Here is a 14,754-nt window from a genome sequence, read left to right on the forward strand (position 1 = left end):
TGTTTTTTTTGTTTGTTTTTTTCTCGCGTCGTCTGCATAAGTAAAGATCACTTCTGTCTGCTAGGTTTCAGTGATTCAGTATTTCAGACAAAAATCTGTAAAAAATGTGGCGCCAATTCTCACTTAGAGCTCTTTTAACAAAAGAATCATATAACAAATCTAGTTTCATGCTTAGTTCTCAATATGAACGAAATAGTCATCGCGTAGCATCCAAAATTTGGTATAGAACGTATGCCAAAATAAACCTTTGCCATACAGCTGATCGGCATGCAGGAGCCTCGTTATTTCTGACTTTTTCGCCAACAATTATAAATTCCCACAGAAAATATACTGCAGAACTAGTGGAAAACAAATCCGAAGAAAAAAAATCGTTTGATGAAGACAATTGGCAAAGGATTGGTGATTCAGAAACAGTTGAAGAATTTGACGAATTCCAAGGAATTTCATTACAGCGTGGAACCACTGGAATATTTGATATAGAGGAGTTTGTTGAAATTTTAAACCAACAGAAGCTGCAGGGTATAGTTGTAATTGCTGTTCCTTCACAGTTAAATTATGTGGATTACATGGTGATTACCACAGGAAGATCTCCTAAACAAATGACTGCAGTTGCAGGTACTTGTATTGAATAAATCACATCATTTAAGTGTTAAAACAATTTGTTTACTGCTATTGCAGAATTTCTAAGAAAATTATCAAAGAGGCGTTGTTTGACAACGGATCCCTTGCCAGTTATTGAAGGAAAAAACAACAAAGATTGGATTGCCTTAGATCTAGGAAACATCGCCCTTCACATATTCTCCAGTAAGGTCAGAAAGATCTATGATCTTGAAACACTATGGACATGTGGACCAGATTTTGATGACCTGTCAATTGAGAAGGATATCTTAACGAGCCCAATGAACAGTTACACGTTTCCGAGTCAAAAGAGTGTGTAGTTTAAAAACATCTTTGTTCTCAATAGATAATTTTGTATTATATAATCTTTACGTTTTTTTAACGTAGCCTTTTGTGTTATTCATATACTCGACTAAAGGAAAACCTACACATTAATTCTTAACTTTTAGATTTGATGTGTGCATTCAATGGATTTCCTAGCTAGCGAGGTTGGAAAACATTGTTCACGGTTTGTTTCCCCTAGCGTTCGTAATATCGCAGCATGTGGTGTCCGTCAGCGAAGATTTTGACAGCTTATTTCTTTATTACGAGAAGGCATTTCGCTGATACCTTTGCAAAAATCACAACCATGTGGTTAGCTACAAAAATATCGCAGCCCCACAGAAAAGCCATTAAAAATCCGCTAAACGAGCACAAAAGTGAGCTATGATTGCCAAGCACGAACTCCTACCATAATCAGATGCATCAGCAACATAGACAGCAATGGCACGGTAACAATACGCAGACCAGGCCTGCTAAGTTCCTCCATTTACCTACAGAGAACATACTGCTTTTTGACTTACGATAACTTTTGGCAATACCAAAAAAACTGGCGAACCTTCACGCAAGGCCATGCTGTTGTAACGTGTTGCCACGACGGTAGGGAGGGAAAACATAAACATTTCCACGAAGCCCTATAAGACTGTTGTTGAACAGAAGTTAAAAAATTATTTGTCCGCATTACGGTCATTAAAAAAGATTGGGGAAAGATGATAAAGTTTAGTCCGTGTATAGCATGATAAGAAGATCGGTCGGTGAGTCTAAGGATTGGGTAAATGTATAAACAGCGCAAATAAATGGCAAAAGAGTTTTTACAGCCACATGCTTCAACTTTCGAAAAGAAAATTTTGCCGACTGAAGAGTAAGACGAAAGTTGCTCATGTCTTACGGCCAATAACGGACTCTTCGCGATTTGAATGCATATAGGTTAATGGTTGGCGTATCAAAGGACATTAGTGACACTTAGCCGAACTGAAAGTTGAAACTGCCCGGACAATGGCCGCCCATTCCGCCGCCACCCATCCCACCCATTCCTCCACCCATGTTACCCATCCGGAACATGCTTGGCCCACCGAAAAATGCTTGGAATATTTGATTAGGATCCATTTCACCTGCAACAAAACTAAGAATTAATCTCTGTTGTACTTTAAATTCAATGGCTAAATTTACTTGAATATCCACCACCATCGTTATCATCGATATCGTGCCCATTATCATATCGGGACTTCTTTTTGGGGTCTGACAGGATGCCGTAGGCTTCTCCCAATTCTTTGAATTTCTTTTCTTGCTCTTTCTTCTCCTCTTCGGTGGCGCTTGAATGCCGATCTGTTGCAAGATCAATTCATTAGTATCACAGAGGGAAAAAATTAAATCAATGAAATACCAGGATGATGAACGAGTGCTCTTTTCTTATAGGCTTTTTTGATTTCATCATCATTGGCATTGCGATCGATGCCTAATATCTTGTAGTAATCCTTTCGTTGGGACTTCTTCAATGCCAATTTCGCTTCGTGTAACAAACGCTTGTAATCTGAATAAAACCACGTTTCCGAATCATTAATAGGCCATTCATATTTTAAGAACAAACGATCAGGTAACCAACCTCGATTCTTTTCCATTTTATTGACCTTTTCGTAGTCTCTAACAGCATCTTCAAATTGTTCAAGGTCCATGTTTATCTTAGCTCTGCGCAGATACGCTTTAATATAGGTTTCGTCTAACTCAATGGCTCTGTCACAGTCGCCCAAGGCCTCCTTCAATTTTCCAAGCTGAAAACGAAGAAACCACAAAATTAAATTCGTTTTCAAAAATACCGAATGTGAGGGGAAAAAATACTGAATACCTTTACAAGTACAACAGCACGGTTAAAATACACTTTAGCGTTGGTCAGCTTGTTGTTAGGGTCAATAATCAAAGTAGCAGTATACAATTCGTGTGCTTCCTGGTATCGACCGGCCTTGAAAGCGTCGTTACCTTCTTCTTTCTTCGTTTTCAGTAACTTTGCCCTCTGTCAAATGTTTAGACAATATTTGGATATAGTAAACACGCCAAAGCAAATATAGATAAGGAAAAACGAAAATCTTTCACTAACTCTGAAAATATCACGAGCTTTGGCGTGGTCGGGAGCCATTAGAAGAACCTGTTTGAAGTGGAGGAACGCCCTTTCGATGTTGTCTTGATAATAAAAACACAATCCTCTAACCAAAAGGGCATCGGCATTGGTCTGGTCTAACCTGAGAACATCACTGAAAATAACAAGAGGTAAAATTAGTCAAATGAATACTTAGGAAATATTTCTGTAATAATGAGCAAATTACTTGGCCATTTCTTCTGCTTCGGCGTAACGAGAGAGTAAAGCAAGACATTCGGCTTTGGTCAGTTTCAGACGACGAGCAGCTGGGGCGTGTTCAAGAGAGCGATCGCAACAGTAGATTACCTTGAAAGGTGATGACGGTTTTTTAGGAAAAGACATTTTTTTTTTTATGTAACAACTTGGCAGGAATTACTTTACGATAATCGCCTTTAGCGTTGGCTTTGCTCATCTCTTCACCAAGTTGTTGGAGAACGTGAAGGGAGCGCTTTTCGTTGGCCAGATCAGAATTTGGATCGAGTTCTTCGGCTTTGTTGATTGCATTCAGGGCAGCCGCTGTATCTCCGAGTGCCAAACAGCATTTAGCGATACGGACGTAGCCCTTAGCAAAGCTAGAATCCAGGCGGGTGCTCTCGCGGGCATCTTCCAAAGCGTCCTGGTACGAACCCATCATCATGCGACAGGCTGCGCGGTTGCCATAATAGGCCACACTGTCCGGGCAGAGCTCGATGGCTCGAGTGTAACACGCCAAAGCTTTTCTGTAGTCTTTCACCTTGTAGTAAGCATTGCCTTCCGCCTTCTTTTCTTCGGCGAGACTGTAAACACAAGAGAAAAAAGAAAAAAAAAAGAGAAAAATTGCAAATTAAAAAGAAAAAAATAGCGTCAGAAAACAAAAATGCCTACACAAATCTGGGATTTTGTCAAGGACAGAAAAACAAAGCGATTATTTAACATGACGTCAAGCTAACAACTTTCTCTGGAGCGAGCCCGGGCGCGGCTGAAACAACACGGAATGATATACGACTGAGTGGTTTTCATTAAGCGATGAAATTACACATTCACGATTTCTTTTGTATTATGCGAAAGGTTTTTTGTGGCTTGGTTCCTGAAACCAGGAATTCCCAGTATTATATTGACGAATGCCAACTTTCCCCAGATCAGGTAACGTAGAAGACAGCAGTATTGGTTAAGGTAGCCGAAGAGATTTCGCCTTCATCTCGGAAAGTTAGGCATAAAGCAAATAGTATAAAAATTTTAAGGTGGACAAAAGCAATCCGTGCTGAAGTGACGTTTGATGGTCCCTTTTTATTTGGAAATGCCTACCTCAGAGTAAGAGCCCAACGACGGCTGTTGGTTGAACCACTGGCTGGATGGATTGGTTCCTCCAGTTCGAGGTCCAACGCCTCAGGTTCGACATTTGATTTTACAGTTGACTCTGGCATCACAGGTATTTCGACAACAGGAATAGGATCATCCACGAAAATGGACGAAACATGTCTAGGACTAGGGATAGGACTGCTATTTATTGTAACTCGTGGATCCTCATCCGGAACCTGAATGTCCCTTTCTGGGTCGACCGCAATACCGGAATCATCCGATTCCACTTCGATATGAATCGGAATGATCCGAACGACAGGTGGCTTACGAGTTGTCGAATGTCGATACGTCCGCGAATTAAAATGACTTGGCTGCGATTCTTGCGATTTTTGCCGATGCGTTTCCCTTGATGGCTCCTGCGGTTCTGGAGACTCTTGCCGCTCGGCCGTCTCCTTTGCTTCTCGAAGCTTTTGACTCTCTTCAAACTTGTGCGACTCTCGAGGCTTATGATTCTCTTGCGGCTTCGGTGGCACTTGAGGCCTTTGCTGCTCTTCATCCTCCGCAGGCTCTTGAACCAAATGCTGAGACCGACGATTGCCCCTGTTGCTGTAGCTGTTACTCAGCTTAATGGTGATGACATGCGTTCGAGTGGTTGGACGTGGTTCAGTTTTAGACACAGTGATGTCATCGACTCGAACGGAAGAGGCAGCCGCATTTGTATCGGCTGCCATATTAGCAGTCGGCGACGTTCCAGTTGTCGTTGACTGAGCCTTAGACTGACTCATTTGGCTATAAATATCGGAGCGCACTGGGTTATCCGTTCGGCGCCAATGTAAGTCGGCAGACTTAGTCAACAGACGATGTAGTCTTTCTGTGAGTGCATCAGCACGAGCTAAGAGTCGCTCAGTTGCTGAATCGGCTGTCCGACGGTGATGGTACCAAGTCGATCCGTCACTTCGGCTCTTGAACGGACTCGATCCAACACTTGAATTCGGAGATGAATGGCGTGGCCTGTAACTCGTCGCACCGCTATGCAGACCAGTGCTCTCTGGTCGAAAATGACTAAACTCGTTTTGATAATGTCGACGGGGGTATGACGGTGGCGGAGACGGACACGCTGGATAGTGATTGTGTTGACGAAACGATGGCATTGCATAAGATGACGTTGCAATGTGGATCGTATGATGATGGGGCACGTTGCTGGCCGGATTGCTGGTGCGATTCGGCTGACGAAAGCGGCTTCGCGGCGAAGACTCCGGGTAGTAAGAAGAATACCAAGGCATTTTCATTTCGACTATACGTCACGGGGAGGATGGTAGAAACTGTTCGATAGTAACAAGGATTTCCGGCAAATAACAAGAACACTTCGATATGTAGCAATCACAAGGCGATAGTCAAAGACGGGAGCGTGACTGATCGAATATGGTCCGTCAAGACAACGCAACAAAACATAGAAAACAAAGGAACAGACTTGTTGACGAATTCGTACCCGCCCTGGTTGCCGCGAGGCGGTCTGGGAGCGACTGAACGCGTCAGACAAATATCACACTCTCTTTTGAGAGTTTTAGTAAGTCCCTATACCTCCTCCAATCGCATTTTTACACACAGTAACGACTATGAGCAGCCCAGCCGCAGGGGCTATTCACGACGCAATGACGAAGGAAAGCTCGCCGGAAGAGCAGCCAAAACAAATCCAAATATAGCAGACGGCGTTCTCAAAATATAAAAATTCCCTCCACCCCATCGCCTAATGACGTGTGCAGCCCGCCCCAAGAAGACGACGAACAAATAACAAGTCTCTCTACTTGAATCCTTTCACTGGCAGGACTGACCGGTTGAAATAGCGTGTCGTGTTTGGGAGGAAAGGGTTGGGGGGTTGTTGAAAGATTTTACAGAGTTCGGCAACATTACCAAGGCCAGCCAGTTTTGTTTAAGCATGCGTCAGCAAGCAACCTGAACGATTCCGCTGCTATGTAGCAGCTTAACGTCATGCGTCAAGGTCTCTGGATCGCTTCTATTTCTTTCTTCGAGTTGTTGACTGTTAAGGACTCTGCCATCTAACTGCACTGCATGTACCATACGCGATTCTCCAATAGAGATACTACCGTGACATATGAAGGAAACAGAATGTCGTTGACCTTCAATTTGCTAAATGCCACTTCTCAAAAAGGATCGATAATAAAAACAAAATAATCTACCGTGATGCAAGGATTCGTGTACCCAAACAAGACTGACTTCAGGGTCAAACAGAATTTCGAAGAGGGCGCTGCTTTTTCTTCTTTGTTTTGATTTTACACGTTTGAAAACAAAGTTACAGTAGCGAACCAAAAAATAAATAATTAAATAAATCAAATATAAAAATAAAAACGGGATTATTAAACATCTGGCGGATGCTAAGCTAACTTTCTCCAGAGTTGTGCATATTGAAGGTAAAAAAGAAATAAATACTAATGTATTGTAAGCACCATTACCCTGCAAAGTGATGCCAACAATGAACCATTTTTAAATTATCATGAACAAACACTTTCCAGCGAGTGGGAGTAACCTACATTTACACAAAATGGCTAACCAAAAATGGTAGAAACGCACCTACACCCAAAACATTTTATCAGGTCAAGTACATCATGCTGAATTCCTGCTGCTGATATAGATTTTTTTTTTTATGGAGCAAATAGAAATCCTTGACTTCCAGCATAGATCAATCTGTTTCCCCAAAAATATTAAATAATTCTCAAACCCATGTGCTTGAAGAAATAAGCAGGTATGAGTTTATGGAAAGGAAAACACTCGCTCTTCAAGTGCAACACCAAACAAGCTAGCTTAAACAGCAGACTCTAGTAAAGCATTGCTATTACATGAAAAGAAAAATTTTAAATTATCTTACACTTCAGGTGGTGGGGTGATATCAACGATGTCATCTTGTGACCCATGGGACGAATCCATCATGTCATCATGGGTGCAATCCGTGCCGTCCAACGTGACTAAATCTTCCAGGCACTCGACTTCATTTTGGTCGTCGTCGGTTAAATTGATTTCTTCAATAACACGACCCTCCGATTCCGCCATTATAGAAATGAATACAAGGGAGGAAATTAGGGATCTAAATTTTCTTTTTCTCGAACAATTTTTTCCCTACTCCCTCCCAACTTCTACAACTGCAAAGGACCGATTAAAGTATCGACCTAAATTTCATTCGATTACATAACAGACGTTGCCAAATGTTTCGTGATTACTTGTCAAGTTTTATTTCATTTTGTTTTTATTCATTGAAAAATATGTGGCAGTGTTACATAAAATTATATTCAAATAGTATTACAAGTTGGTTAAAGATAAAATTGCGCTTTGTACTGGCTTTGGTGTTTGGATTAACTTGCTATCGTTTCTTGGTTTCTTGGCCGTTGGTCATCGCGCTCGCTCATCGCAGTCATCGGCCCATCGCGCATCAGGATTTGGGGATGCAATTACTATCTAAGTAATGTAAAATTGCATTCAAAAAATGTTTCATGACAAAATTTAATTTATTTCGATTATCATTCCTAAAAATGTCAAGGGAAAAATTTGTTTCCGTGTTTAATCGCGGATTTCTAATATGAATATGGCAATGTTGATAGGCATTCTGCAGCTTGCTGCCTTTTCTAAGCAGCGGCTCTAATGGAGAAGATAATAAAGTGATTAATATAGGATTCAACTTTGACGTTTGATTGAGCCTTGTATTCGGTCCTTTCGCGTTACCTATTTGTCCGCTCTCATGAAGGCGTCGACATTGGAACGACACATGTCTAGAAAACAGACGACGAAGACCTGTCTCGAGTAAGTCGTGAAACAGAAATTCTATATCTATGGCGATATCACACCGTCTGTTGTCGGTCACTTTTTCGTGGAGTCGGACTCATTTACCCCTGTTTACGACTCAAATGTTTTATTTTTTTTCTTATTTTTTTTTTATGGACAGAAATTGAAGAACTGTGATTTTAATCTTCCACTTCAGTAAGGATTATCATGGGTAACAAGCAGTCATTTAGCTGCTGCTACTATAATGTCAGTCCTCAACCTCAACGAAAAGTCAATGATGTTTCTGACCGACGCGTGTTTGAGTCAAATGAGCCTGGCAGGGCAGAAAGTACAACAAACTTACAGCATATCAGTGAAAGAGAGCCTGAAGATTGGCAGTCTGATCCTTCACTTCACCCCAAAGCAGAAACAATATTCATGGAAAGGTCGAGAGCTGCCATTCACGGTAATAATTGTTACACTTCTAGATTTTGTAGTAAAAAGATTCACATTTTATGTTGAAATCAGAGGGACTCGAAAGGAGGAGAAGTCAACTTCAGGTGTGGTGTTATAATTTTTTTGCCATTTCATCTCAATTGTCTGACTCCACTGCTTTGCTTGTAGCTCCATGATAGAGGCACTTTAAAGAAATCTAATTCTTGCTCAACCATCTTTGTTGATGAGAGCACAGTGTGTCAGCCTAATTTGAAGAACACAATCAAGTGTGTGACACTAGCCATTTATTACCACATCAAGAACCGACAATCAGACAGGCAAATGGATATATTTGATGAGAAACTTCACCCATTATCAGTCAGTGGAATGTTATTTTCATTTGAAATAGCCAAAAAAGCTTGAGTTTCTTTAGCATTAATTTTTTGCGTGTTGCTCAATAACTATCGCAGAAGGACAGTGTATCCAACGACTACAGCAGGTACAATCCTGACCACCGCCAAGTCTACAAGTTCGTCAGAACGTTATTTAACGCTGCCCAGCTAACTGCCGAGTGTGCCATCATCACCCTGATTTATTTGGAAAGGTTGGCTGTCATTAAGCGAATGGAACATATTCAAATCATAAATATCTAGAAATTATTCTGAGAGCATTTCCTTTTTTTTTTCCTCAAAATATTACGATTTTGCTTTCTAAATTACAGACTACTAACTTACGCTGAAATCGACATTACCCCCGGAAATTGGAAACGAGTGGTGCTGGGTGCCATTCTGTTAGCTTCCAAAGTATGGGATGATCAAGCAGTTTGGAATGTTGACTATTGCCAAATCCTTAAAGATATCACAGTGGAAGATATGTAAGTCTTGGTTCAAGATTAAGAGGCTTATCACGATGAAACCGCTCCTACTGTATTAAGCCACCGCTCTGGTTTTGTTTATGGTTGCTATCTGATTTTAATTTAAGGAACGAATTGGAGCGCCACTTTTTGGAAATGCTTCAATTTAACATCAATATTCCATCGAGCGTTTACGCCAAATATTATTTCGATTTGCGGACGCTTGCAGAAGCCAATGAAATGAATTTCCCAGCCGAACCTCTAACAAAAGAGAAGGCAACAAAGGTGCGTCCAATTCAAATTCCACGTAATTCAATTTGTTGCAATTGACTTCTTTTTATAAATGAAGCTCGAGGCCATGTCGCGCGTTTGTGAAGATCGATTGGCAGCCGATATATTACGAGCCAATTTGAAGCGATCGGCCAGCATGGACAACGTCAACATTTCACGCAGGAGCATAGCCATCCTGTCGTAAACGAACCTTCTTGTAATCGCAACGCATCCTCTTTTGCACTCCCTGACATCCACGTCCCTCTTCTACACTTCCTCACCCCCTCAAAAAAATTGTGGCTGGACCTCTCCCTTTTCCCCCCCCCCACCTCACGTTAGCTTCTTTCTGTTTCCTCAAAAGTGCCTCATGACACCCTCATGACTTGTGAAGATCCTTTATCCTATTGATTATTTTCCACGAGGGAAAGATTACTTAATCAAGTACGATTCTATTTTTGTTTTTCTCTCGTCTTCCTGCCTCGATTTTTTCTTTCCTTTTTTATTATTATTATAATTTTTTTTTAAAACCCCATTGCATGCTTGAAATGATTTAGCTCTCCTAGTCAGTCAACGTAGATTCGAGGATGAAACATCAGGCGTTACGCCACATAACTCTCTCCCGAAAACAAAAACGCCATTTAAAAAACTTAAAAAAAAAAAGAAGAAGAAGAAGAAAGAACAGGGGCAATGTAAGGAATAAGAGAGAAAACAAACAAATGACTTAACCAATGTAAATTTTCTTTACTCCAACTGCTTGTTCTACAAACCGAAAAATTATCACCCCTTTTTTTCCCCCCCTCCCTTAGCTGTCGTTTTCTTTTTTATTTCTTTTTGCTTCCCCCTATATTTCCCTCAGAAAAATTTGCGGTTTCATCCGCTTGTTTTTCTTCCCCTCCTTTTTTTTTTCGGTTTACTCTTCCGGTACATTTCACATGTGATGATGCCGCTGATGGACAATTAATGATAATAAAGACATGTCGTAAAACTTCACCTTCCTTTATTAATTTGTGTCGTTTGTTCTGTTTTTTTTTTTTACAGGAGAATTTACTTCATGGGGGTTAGAAGAAGGCGATAATGGTACAGTTCAGACGAGCAAATTTAGTTGAACGGCTGTTAAGTGGCTGTTTGGCAAACAGTTGCGTTTACGTAAGACACTCGCATTTCTTCTGAAAACGCAGCTAAAAATACGTAATGATTGGAAATTTCCAGCGCAGTTGGCCGTGGGTTTCGAATTTTTAATGACTGCAACGCTTATTTCGGTTATACCTGGCGCGCGCAAGTGATGCATGACATGCTCACGAGAAGCTCTTGCGTGAATGCATAAATGTGGCTAGCTGACAGGTTGGAATTTCGTCAGCATTGATCCATTCCAACGAATAAGCGGAATTAGAAAACGACGACATTCAAACATACAAATGACGGGATAAAAATTCAGACACACGACGAGATTAGTTTGCATCAGGTGCGCTCACCTGCAACACCTTTTGACTTTGAATCGGTTTGGGCTGCTGCTGTATTTCAACAAGAACTACACCGTGTATAGAGAGAGCCGAGTGTGTACGAGAGAACACCTGTTGCGCGTCGCAGCGGAAAAACACGTACTGACCAATCAGCTATTTTGTGGATTTTCCTCTACATCGTTATTCCCGGCCAACAGCGTGCGACCAGTTCCACCGTAGGGTATATATTATTTCTCTTCCGGGATACATAGCCCGTGAAAGCACATAGGCAACAAGGTTCTCAATTGAGCCTGCGTGTGTTGCGTTGTTGGCCTCCTTTCTTTTTGTATCCCTATTTTTTCTCTCCCCCCACCTCATCTCTTCACCTTTTCTCCCGTCCGTAGTGGATTTCAATTTTTTTTTTCTTTCTTTACGAACCTGTTGCTCCGCCTCCTCGTACAACGCTGACAAAAAGGCAGGTTTGAAAGACCCCACTGGCCACGTAACCCTCCAGCCAAATGGCGGGATCCCTACATGTTGGTAAGAACCGTCGCAGGTCGTAACTTTTTTTTTGTGTATTCAGTTCGTTGGTGGGCATTGCAGAGTCGGTCGTGTTCTGTCGTGGACGCTACACAATAGCAGTGCGCTGGGGTAAAAACTTGACGAAAGAATAGACGCACCTTTTGTGTTTTTCGTGTTTCCGTGTTGCGAGTTTCGGGACGCGCGCCAATTTTCGGAACAAGAACAAACTTGACGCTAGTCTAAACAACAATCGTGCAAAAACGTGAAAGACGACGCTGTCTCGCGTCCGTTCTTTTTTTTTTTAAAAAAAAAAAGACCGTTTTGTTTTTGGGCGTGCCCCCCTCCGACGGATACCTGATTTCGCGTGCTCGGATTTCCACGCGTGGAACTTAAAAAAAAATATGGCTGAAATGAAAGATGTTGTTACTTCGCTTCTAGGCCATTGGGCCGTCCCTGCTCTTAAATTCATCCAAATCGTAAGTTTTTTTTTTTAATTTGTTTCAATGCATTAATTTTTTTCGCAAATTCTATAGCAGAAATTGACACCTTAACAAAATGATGTAGTCCATTGTAAAAATTGCGCGCTATTTGATGACAGACGTTACGCCATAGAGGCACGTAAAGGTCACACATGTATACGCTAGTACTCACCATACTACAAGGGCGTCGTGTAGACTCGTTCATTTCCTATTACAACCTCCGCCCTGTATCGCCTCTCTACCATACGGTAAGAGCCCCGCTCCGAACGTGACCTGAGGGCAAAAATTTAAAAAGGCAGTGTGTTTCTCTTGTTTTCCACGCTACTACGTGTTTTCGTATATCAAACTGTGTATAGTATATATGTATAGGCAGCTTTGATAGGAACCCAGGGTCCAAGACCTTTGCGTGATGTCTTTGCCTGCGTGAGGCACTAGGACATGCAGACTATGTATCAAGACCGACCAGAACAGGTATAGCTTAGACTTGTATAGGTTGTCCATTGAAAATTCACTTACCCTTTAAAAAAAACCTAATAGGGGACAAGAGACTTTTGGCTATTGTCGTCGGGGCACTAAAGAAACGCGTGACTCGCATACGATCCGAATCAACGACATGAATTCCCATTTTCAATGCGAGCTGGTAAAAGAAAATAACGGAAAAAGCGGCTATTGTTGTAGAAAATATGTTGTGTCTACAATTAGACACACAATCAAGGATCAAGATGTACAATTTCTATAATGTCAGACAAATAATTCGAGTGTACATGTATGACGACCCGCAACCCGCAAATGGAAGCCGATGAAAGGCGGTCACGGTGACTGGTAGGTTCCGGTCGTTCTAAACAACAGCGGGAAGGGGGGAAGGCTCGAAATTGATAAGCAAAAAACCAGGAAAAAAAAGAGAAACGATTCGTCATCGACCTGATGACCGGAACCGGAATTCCCGGAAGTGACGGACTAGTATATATTGTTTAAAAAGGGGGGGGGGGAATGTGGGGAGATAAAGAGACACGAAGAATTACAACAGGAAAAACCTGGATAGTTAATTGAATTCCACCAAACGAGGAAAATCCAAAAAGAATGGATATAATGCGAGTACAATCAGTTTGTTTTCCGGCCTGTTTTTTGTGATGACTAAAAATGACTATCGATGAACTGCAGTGCTGGTTTCGATTACCATCTGTCATGGACGCGTTGTTCCTCATAAAATGAAAACGATGTCCGTTTCTTTGAATTTACGGCGATTCTTTTTTTATTTTTACTACCGCACTAAAAAAAGACTCTGACGAGAATGGAGAGACAGAAAAACTTAATCCGGAATCGATAGCATCAAGGATAACTTCCAAAACAAAAGACAACACTCCTCGGCAGGGAAACCTGCTGATAAAGAAATAGTTCTCTTGTATATATTTCTCTTCCCTGCAGCTTATTATTACCCATGAAATTAAGTATAGGATTTCGAGAGTCTTCCCCCCCTCCTCTCTGCTCTTGTCTAAAGCGTGTAATCTAACTCAGTATTTTCCTTTGATTTTTTAAAAAACTATTCATCTATACCCCCTGCGGTACCGCTCGTCAACTGTATAGTTGCTGGCCATCATTTGCATCGCCTTGCTGCGCTATTACAACTTATCCTTCGGCGGCGAGCTCAACCAGGCCTCCTATCACGATCGTTACCTCTTCGGCGTCATGACCATTGGCGGTATGCTACTCGTAACAATTCCCATCTTCGTGGCTCACCTCTTTGGATCTGAAATTCGACCAGGATTGGTATACAACGAATGACCACAAACATTTTCGCTCAAGTTCTATTTATTAAAAGTCATTCAATTTTAATTGTTTTGTGTGTGTGTGTGTGTGTGCGTGAAGGATTTGATTTACTCGCTGATGGGCTTCGTCCTCTTTCTGACTGCTGGAATCCTCTCACTCGAGTTTTACGTCATCTACCGCAATCGGCCAGGAAACCTGAATGCAGGTCGATCACTTGGGGTAATGAAAAGAAAAATTATTTCAAAAATATTCATTGTTTATAGCTGATTTTTTGTTTTTCATTATTCAGTCAATACTGATCATCAATTCTTTTTTCTTTCTGCTCAACACGATCGTTTCTTTGGTTCGGATTTTCTTGAAGTGAGAGACAAACATAAAAGAGGATTTTTTGTTTGTTCAACCGTCAATTCACATCTGGTATAGTTAATTCATCTCATCCTGGATCGGGCGATGAAAGAGAAGCACCGCACTATAAAGCATTTACACAAAAATAATTTCATTCAAATAGCTCAGAAATGATTTTTCTCATTAGATATTTTCAGAGTTTTCGATCTTTTTTGCAAAGAATCGAACAACATATTTTACTTGATTGTGTACCATATTTGTTTCCCTTCGTTGATCCCTTGTGCTGTTTTAAAAAGCCACCACTTGTAAGCAAATGACACAAAACTAGATATAGAGATGCCCTTCTATACCTGTACGATCCCTTTGAACCGACCGGTGCTTCCACCACCATCTAGGAAACAAAGACACTGAAACATCTCAAAATGAATCAAGTCGAAGTGACGTTCTGTTGACGTGGCATCAAAAATACAAAGTATCTCATTTTTAGACCCTGTATAGACTACTGTTCAGAAATAGAGAAGAAGAAGA

At 41.2% G+C, this 14,754-nt stretch overlaps 4 protein-coding genes and 1 long non-coding RNA gene across 8 annotated transcripts; 3 read left to right on the forward strand and 2 right to left on the reverse strand.

Moving 5' to 3' along the window:
- Positions 1 to 28: 28 nt before the first annotated feature.
- LOC116925310 (mitochondrial assembly of ribosomal large subunit protein 1) lies at positions 29 to 980 on the forward strand. Of its 2 annotated transcripts, XM_032931991.2 has the most exons (3): positions 29 to 229; positions 323 to 615; positions 679 to 980. In XM_032931991.2, the coding sequence occupies exons 1-3, from the start codon at positions 105 to 107 to the stop codon at positions 936 to 938; spliced, it is 678 nt and encodes a 225-aa protein (XP_032787882.1). In that variant the 5' UTR covers positions 29 to 104; the 3' UTR covers positions 939 to 980. The 2 variants fall into 2 exon arrangements, with proteins under 2 accessions (XP_032787882.1, XP_032787881.2); XM_032931990.2 differs by having other exon boundaries at positions 31 to 615.
- A 670-nt stretch (positions 981 to 1,650) lies between these two features.
- LOC116925308 (dnaJ homolog subfamily C member 7) lies at positions 1,651 to 7,517 on the reverse strand. 2 transcript variants are annotated; one of them, XM_045175175.1, is made up of 10 exons: positions 7,230 to 7,368; positions 4,352 to 5,639; positions 3,444 to 3,843; positions 3,255 to 3,373; positions 3,029 to 3,182; positions 2,780 to 2,944; positions 2,540 to 2,705; positions 2,321 to 2,467; positions 2,107 to 2,262; positions 1,651 to 2,048 (listed from the first exon to the last, which is right to left on the reverse strand). In XM_045175175.1, the coding sequence occupies exons 1-10, from the start codon at positions 7,273 to 7,275 to the stop codon at positions 1,900 to 1,902; spliced, it is 2,790 nt and encodes a 929-aa protein (XP_045031110.1). In that variant the 5' UTR covers positions 7,276 to 7,368; the 3' UTR covers positions 1,651 to 1,899. The 2 variants fall into 2 exon arrangements, with proteins under 2 accessions (XP_045031110.1, XP_045031111.1); XM_045175176.1 differs by lacking the exon at positions 4,352 to 5,639 and having other exon boundaries at positions 7,230 to 7,517.
- Positions 7,518 to 7,960: 443 nt separating this feature from the next.
- Positions 7,961 to 10,664, forward strand: LOC116924458 (cyclin-Y-like protein 1). The gene is made up of 8 exons (XM_045175182.1): positions 7,961 to 8,155; positions 8,298 to 8,582; positions 8,645 to 8,676; positions 8,741 to 8,929; positions 9,022 to 9,155; positions 9,273 to 9,425; positions 9,533 to 9,689; positions 9,754 to 10,664. Exons 2-8 carry the CDS (start codon positions 8,345 to 8,347, stop codon positions 9,877 to 9,879), a joined length of 1,029 nt encoding a protein of 342 aa, XP_045031117.1. The 5' UTR covers positions 7,961 to 8,155; positions 8,298 to 8,344; the 3' UTR covers positions 9,880 to 10,664.
- LOC123473811 lies at positions 10,199 to 11,483 on the reverse strand. The gene is made up of 2 exons (XR_006648084.1): positions 10,941 to 11,483; positions 10,199 to 10,852 (listed from the first exon to the last, which is right to left on the reverse strand). It is a non-coding gene; the product is annotated as an uncharacterized LOC123473811 (long non-coding RNA).
- A 229-nt stretch (positions 11,484 to 11,712) lies between these two features.
- On the forward strand, positions 11,713 to 14,712 carry LOC116925312. Of its 2 annotated transcripts, none has more exons than XM_032931994.2 (4): positions 11,713 to 12,111; positions 13,699 to 13,881; positions 13,981 to 14,100; positions 14,171 to 14,712. In XM_032931994.2, the coding sequence occupies exons 1-4, from the start codon at positions 12,037 to 12,039 to the stop codon at positions 14,243 to 14,245; spliced, it is 453 nt and encodes a 150-aa protein (XP_032787885.1). In that variant the 5' UTR covers positions 11,713 to 12,036; the 3' UTR covers positions 14,246 to 14,712. The 2 variants fall into 2 exon arrangements, with proteins under 2 accessions (XP_032787885.1, XP_032787884.1); XM_032931993.2 differs by lacking the exon at positions 11,713 to 12,111 and adding an exon at positions 12,210 to 12,362.
- Positions 14,713 to 14,754: the final 42 nt, after the last annotated feature.

This window comes from Daphnia magna, linkage group LG6, assembly GCF_020631705.1.
Source record: "Daphnia magna isolate NIES linkage group LG6, ASM2063170v1.1, whole genome shotgun sequence".
NCBI classification, from domain to species: Eukaryota; Metazoa; Arthropoda; class Branchiopoda; order Diplostraca; family Daphniidae; genus Daphnia; species Daphnia magna.

Excerpts from the sequence above, each read along its gene's own strand:
- LOC116925310 (XM_032931990.2), top strand. The coding sequence starts at position 105 with ATGTGGCGCCAATTCTCACTTAGAGCTCTTTTAACAAAAGAATCATAT. Across the intron at positions 616-678 it reads ACAAATGACTGCAGTTGCAG|AATTTCTAAGAAAATTATCA; the intron begins GTACTTGTATTG and ends CTGCTATTGCAG.
- LOC116925308 (XM_045175175.1), bottom strand. The coding sequence starts at position 7,275 with ATGGGTCACAAGATGACATCGTTGATATCACCCCACCACCTGAAGT. Across the intron at positions 5,640-7,229 it reads ATCACCCCACCACCTGAAGT|TCGAAATGAAAATGCCTTGG; the intron begins GTAAGATAATTT and ends CGTGACGTATAG. Across the intron at positions 3,183-3,254 it reads GAAGCAGAAGAAATGGCCAA|TGATGTTCTCAGGTTAGACC; the intron begins GTAATTTGCTCA and ends TGTTATTTTCAG.
- LOC116924458 (XM_045175182.1), top strand. The coding sequence starts at position 8,345 with ATGGGTAACAAGCAGTCATTTAGCTGCTGCTACTATAATGTCAGTCCT. Across the intron at positions 9,156-9,272 it reads ACCCTGATTTATTTGGAAAG|ACTACTAACTTACGCTGAAA; the intron begins GTTGGCTGTCAT and ends TCTAAATTACAG. Across the intron at positions 9,426-9,532 it reads GATATCACAGTGGAAGATAT|GAACGAATTGGAGCGCCACT; the intron begins GTAAGTCTTGGT and ends TTTTAATTTAAG.
- LOC116925312 (XM_032931993.2), top strand. The coding sequence starts at position 12,267 with ATGTATACGCTAGTACTCACCATACTACAAGGGCGTCGTGTAGACTCG. Across the intron at positions 12,363-13,698 it reads TATCGCCTCTCTACCATACG|TTGCTGGCCATCATTTGCAT; the intron begins GTAAGAGCCCCG and ends TCAACTGTATAG. Across the intron at positions 13,882-13,980 it reads CTGAAATTCGACCAGGATTG|GATTTGATTTACTCGCTGAT; the intron begins GTATACAACGAA and ends GTGTGCGTGAAG.